This window comes from Alosa sapidissima, chromosome 17, assembly GCF_018492685.1.
Source record: "Alosa sapidissima isolate fAloSap1 chromosome 17, fAloSap1.pri, whole genome shotgun sequence".
NCBI classification, from domain to species: Eukaryota; Metazoa; Chordata; class Actinopteri; order Clupeiformes; family Clupeidae; genus Alosa; species Alosa sapidissima.
In genome coordinates this window covers 10,578,860-10,584,859 of record NC_055973.1, presented here as the reverse complement: position 1 = coordinate 10,584,859, position 6,000 = coordinate 10,578,860, and the positions used below count along the sequence as shown (strand labels likewise).

At 42.6% G+C, this 6,000-nt stretch overlaps 1 protein-coding gene across 1 annotated transcript in view; it reads right to left on the bottom strand.

Annotated features, from left to right (window-relative positions):
• Nucleotides 1-1,688, bottom strand: part of LOC121688156 (rho GTPase-activating protein 21-like) — a 98,513-nt gene extending 96,825 nt beyond the window's left edge. The window contains exons 1-2 of the mRNA XM_042067566.1: nucleotides 1,303-1,688; nucleotides 1-210 (exon numbers count right to left, since the gene is read on the bottom strand). The exon at nucleotides 1-210 is cut by the window's left edge and continues 53 nt beyond it. Coding sequence (XP_041923500.1) covers nucleotides 1-19 — 19 coding nt within the window. The 5' untranslated portion in view covers nucleotides 20-210; nucleotides 1,303-1,688. The remainder of the gene's footprint in view (nucleotides 211-1,302) is intronic.
• Nucleotides 1,689-6,000: the final 4,312 nt, after the last annotated feature.

Here is a 6,000-nt window from a genome sequence, read left to right as displayed (position 1 = left end):
CAGTCCAACGTGTCGCCATTATTTCATTTCAAACCACAAAGCCAAAGGTCTTTGAGAGCCCACATTGAGAAGAGAGAGAGGAGGAGGGGGAGGAATTCCAAAAAAGCAAGGGGTACTCCGTTCTCTGGCTTCGATGTGTACATAAATAGCAAGAACGAGTTCTAATCCACACCGTCTTCTATCTTCATGTTAGTCGAGAGGTGCGCAATCCTATCACAGAGAAACAGAGAAAGAGCGGTTAGAGAGTAGCATGGAGTCTCTCTGACCGTCCGTCCTACACACACTGTCCCGCGGACAGACTATTTGCGCTGGCTGCCCGGTCGATAGATCTGGCCTGATGAGCGAACAGATGGAGCAAGAGCACCTCCCCGAAATGTCCCCAGTATTTGCTTGGAAAAGAAGTCGCACTGAAGCTGACAGTAGCCTACTACATGACTAAACAAGCCGGGTGCTTTGAAATTGGTTATTGTAAAAGTATAGTACATCCAGTCTATTTTAAGAACACGACCCACTGTGTAGAATCGTAAGATTGGGCAACTGTGTGTGTTTTTTTTTATATAAGGGACAGAGACCCGATGTTTATAACCAAGCATAAAATGCTACCCACACTTACGGAAGACTATTACTGTAATAAACTGACAATATGAAAACAGTCTGTAACTTGTAACGTCGGGCTTACTCTACACTTCAACAGGGCGAGAGTGGCACTGAAGAAAAGTGCATTAGCCTACATTAGGCTAATATCTGCTACTTAGTAAACATATTGCCAGAGAAAATCGTGCGGATGTACTAATGTGTATAGCTGATAGGCATATAGATGTATAAGGTATTTGTTTTTCCACCTTAGCACCACTGAAAATAAATCCTGAAAATAGAGGTCCTCCAGCTTATTAATGTCAACAGTTAAGCTATGTCATTTTCATTCATTTCAGAATATGCCCGCCAGGCTTATTATTTTGACTTTCGAGGTCACCACAGTTTTCTCGCAATGGTCCTTCGATTGTGAAATATTCATTCATGCGAGTAAACAATGTACCCTGTTGCGCAAATCTCGACTGTGATGTAGACTACGAATGGCTCCACCAGTACGCGATATAACTGGAGCCACCAGTCAGGGTTGAAAACGATGCAACAACAAAGCTGTCAGGCACAGACAAAACAGTCACACCACATACTAAAAAGACGTTTTAATTGGCACCTGGCGTTGTGGTGAAATAAATCTACAGCATCCAACGCATGACATACACTAAGGATCGATCGGTGGCTCGCAACCAAGACAGTGGCGACATTTTCCAGACCTACCTGTTACAAAAGGGATCCATCGGCTGAAGGAAAACACATTGTCAAAATCCACATGCACTGATTCACGTAAACTGTGGATGCCAATCGTATAAAATGCAATTGACTATTCAGTTTTGCCGATGTGTTATCAAGGTAGCCATGGTCTCCAATGGATAGGGCTGTTTTGTTTCCTTGTAGCGCTGCCACAAGAATACCTGTTAGGTAGCCTACAACAGGGTGATGTTTGACAGCTATCGCTGATTTCCTTGCTTTTCCCAAGAATGCTTCTTCAATGACACTTTCAGCTGATTTTCTTTCTGTATACTATATTAGTGTTATTCTTCATTTTATGAAATGTAATAATTTGTCTTCATTCTTGTTCTAATCCCACTTGGCGGCGCGCGATAGACTGTTATGTGGGATTGACGAATCTCCAATTGCCCAGAAACCCCGCCCCTCTTCTTCGCCCGCGGGGCTGGACGTCCAATCATATCGAGCTTTTCAATTCGTATTTTAAACCGAGCTAAATGGACGTCACATTACATAAGATGCTTAGACAGAGCAATTGCCAGCTTCACCATATCAAGACTAATTTAGTGTATGAGACTCACCGTGCATCTCAAATAAATTCAGCCAACACTTTGTAAGTCAGCTCAATAATTACATTTTTAGACGTCCATTTTACACGTCAGGTATTATACATATATTTTCTAAATAATTTGATAATTTCGTTTAATAATTTGATTCATATTATGCTCCATTTCCTTATGCGTTGTGAGTGATTTAACTCCATTGTGCCTCGCAGGTGCAGCCTGTTCTGAGAGGCATCTGATGTGCCAAAGTAAGGAAAACCAGCACCACATTCTTGGCGCACTCACAGTCAGCTTAATGTAATGAACTGGATAGCTTCTCCTTGGATACCTCTTGTCTGTAAATTCTTGGCAGCATTTGATGACAGTTTATATTTACAGTAATATAAAATCCAGGAGACACCGCCATCTAAAGTGGATTAACTGACACATAACTCTGCACAGAGTGATGGTGACTTGACAGGGGAGACCAGTGCTGGTGCCTAGAACCCCCCCCCCCACACACACACACACACACATGGTTCTCTCTCTCTCTCTCTCTCTCTCTCTCTCTCTCTTCTCACACACATACACACACAACAGCACTGAAAGATGAGCCATAGTGTGCATAGCCACGTTATATTATTTTGCTGATTGCAAATCCTTAGTGAAAAAGAAAATGTATCTACTTCTTCAAATGTTTTCAAAAGTCCTCATTGTGACATAGAGGGTAGAGGTTTCCACATGGGACTGTGGATGCGATATGCATGAAAACCCTTCTGCAGCTGATCTGGATAGAGACAAAAGGAGAGCTCTTTCTGTTTGGCTGCCCATCCACAGCACAATAGATCTGGAACAATAGCTAGACTCTTTTCACCCATTCTCTCAAAAGGCCTCCCCAATTTCAGAGGGAGGGAGGGAGGGAGGGAGGTAGAGAGGTAGGAAAAAAGAGAGAGAGAGAGAGAGAGGTGGAAAGAAAGCTATTTTCTATTGTTTGGCAGCCTGGTGCACAATCACTCCAAACAATGTGGATTAGTTGGTTTGAAGAGGCCCTATTCGGCACTGTTATTGACAGACAATCAGTGTTGCATCCAAAAGTCTCAGATTCAACAGAAATTGTTCAGGATATGGAATAACTTTCTACTGAAAGCATGCATAATTCATCACCACTCAACTTTTTCAGTAAGAGAAGTGTTTTATAGTAGCTTGTTGACTCTCCACTCTACTGCTAAAACAGCTCATGGCATACAGTAGTGTTAAAAACACTTTTATCTACAAATAAGATTTAGGAATAACCTAAAACAAATAAGGTTATATGCCAGTGCAAATCACAGACAGCACTGTGTGATCTCTATAATTTGTGATTAGAATGTAAATTGAGTCGTAGACCAGGCCTGAATTAGGGGGTGAGGAGGACAAATTGAAAGCCACATTGACATGTTAAAAATGCAATAGCATTCCAAGGTCAGGGAAGGTGAAGGGGCAGAGATTGTTCCATCACTGAGGTCAGAGAGGACCCTAGACAAGACATCAACCAATCAATCAGTCCCCTCACATCTAATTGTAATTTGAGACAAGATCAAACAAGCAGTACATTAAGTCTGTGTGCATTTTATATCAAATAGTCTTTTTAATGCAATCTATTCTCTTTTGATGGGTTTTCTGTTTGGATACACACACTTTGCACCTGAGTCTACTCAAGATATTTAATCAAGTCATGATTTGCATTCCTGCTTTAGCCTTTACTGGCAGAATAAAGTATGTTGTAAACAAATATTAAAGCTGGTAGTAAACAAGTATTATTTGTTGCCACTCTCAGGTGAAATTGAAACCCTTTGCTCTGTCTTGCCACTAGATTCTCATGACCACTACACACCATGCATGGCCATTCAAAAGGGACAATCAGTGTTTTGTTCCTTTTGTACCTTTGCTTTCTACCTGTACTCTACTCTTTTTCCCCTTCTCCCTCCCTCTCCCTCTCTCTCTCTTTTTCTTCCTCTCTGTTCTGCTAATGGCGCATTAGAGGTTTGTACATGAGAAACCAGACAGTGTCTTTGTCCCAGTGTCGCTCACCGGATCCAGGTTGAAGGTGGGGGACAATGGCCATCTGGTTCCCATGGAGGCAGGAGGTGTGCGCGAGTGGAGTGGGAGGGGGGCAGTTATCACAGAGGTAAGTTAACCGTCCCTAAGTGCTGATGCTCGATAAGGTGGGGATTGAGTCGCAGCCAAACCAACAAAGGGTGGCATTGTCACTACTGCCACGTAGGACCCCCAAAGCGTCTTTGGGCTTGGTGTGTAAGCATTTCTAAAGCCTCCACTCGTCCCTTGCACACAAATACACACACACACACACACTTACCTTCCTGCTAGCGCACCTGTCTTTTAGTAATAGCCATCTCTGTTGGAGGTTGAATTCTCTTTGCAACATATATTCTCAGTGTTCAATGTTAACTGATTTCACTCATTTCAGTTTAGCATGGTTGATGTGGTACATGAACTCTTGATGATGAGAGACGCTTTGTTTTGACGTTGTTTTGGTGTGGAGATTATCTCGCCCCACTCACTACAGCCTCTGACTGTACACTTCCTCAGTGTTACAAGGATTACCTGTGCCAACTCTCATCCGGCCTCTTGTCCAGGTGCATGGCCAGAGCCAACTCTGTCCTCTGAGGTAGCCACCCACACATGGGCAAGACATCTACTCATGCCATGCCAGAGAAAGACAGGTCACTGATTTATGGGGACGATAAAATAATAACATATTATGTTCCCCTTTTTCAGCTTCAGGTGGGAAATGGTTGTAAGCTATGGAGAAGTGAAGGTGTCAGCACTAAAAATACTCTACTGCAGGGTAAATGTACATCAATCAGACATATTACATTAGTCTCAGTAGTCACGGCTGTCCATTTGTTATGGCAACACAGCAGCAGAGTTTTCCAAAGACACCCAGAAACATGTGAGGTGATGTGCTGCAGGTACATTCAGACTCTAGTTTGTGGATGGCCTCTAAGGTATGCTCAGCGTTGCTACATTTCCAAGTGATTAGCGCTCAAGTGCTCGTGGCCTAAAAATTCCTTTTCCTCAGAGTGTGCTGTGTGCAGTGAAGCATAATGGGAGCCGTAGTTCTGTGTCATGCACTGTTGACTCTTTCCTACCCAGAGATATATTTAATTTCCCTGAGATCATTTTGAGACGACATCACTCAGTCAGGTCAAGGTTATTTTCAGTGATAAAGATGTTTACAAATCCTCTCATGTGTACAATAGACAAGTTTTAATGTACTGAGTTATCTCTATAAAATGAATGGATGCTGCAAAAGTTAAATGTTGCAAGAAATATTTTCAGTGACAATTAGAAAGGAGGAATGGCTAGAAATGTCATGCTGAGAGAACTGAAGTTTTACATGTAGTTTCTGCCTACTACACAGAAAATGTTGGGCCCTGTATCTTATGTGGAAAAATACATCAGCCTCCCTATGCAAAAGTCTCATAAAGACAACATGTTTGGAGAGGCTGCTGGCATAACTTATCAGAGAGATTTATTATCTATTAGAACTCAAGGATCGAAAGCATTCTTTGAGCATGTGGGCTGGAGCAATGTAGTGTATGAGTGTGTGTGGTGTGTGTGGTGTGTGTGTGTGTGTGTGTGTGATGATGGGATGTAGGCGTGTTTACTGGGATGGCCATAATGAATGGCAGATGGGGAGCTCTTCTGGTGTTTTCACACGTCCCCAACGAGCACCAGCTGACACCCTGTCTGACTCATGGAAAAGCGCGATGCAGGGGCGCTCCCCGCCAAAAGGAGTCCGATCGCTGGAGGAAAAAAAAATGCTCAGCACGTTTAGCATATTCCACATGATTACAAAAAGAGATAGAAATTAGAGGTTGGTTGCAACCAACTAGATGTTGCTGGTTTGCAAAAGATGTGGCAAACCAAACCAACACATGGAAATTGAGAAAACAAGAGAAGACAAATGTCTGCAGACCCTCACAAACATTCCAGCTTCCGACTTTAGGATTTGATCATTGACCTTTAAGTTATGTGAGCATACACACATAAATCAGAGGTGAGGGTAAACATCCTTATGATGTTTACGTCATTGTGAGTTCTGTTGTGACTGGTGAAACTGTGTTGCTTATGATCCTTTTCA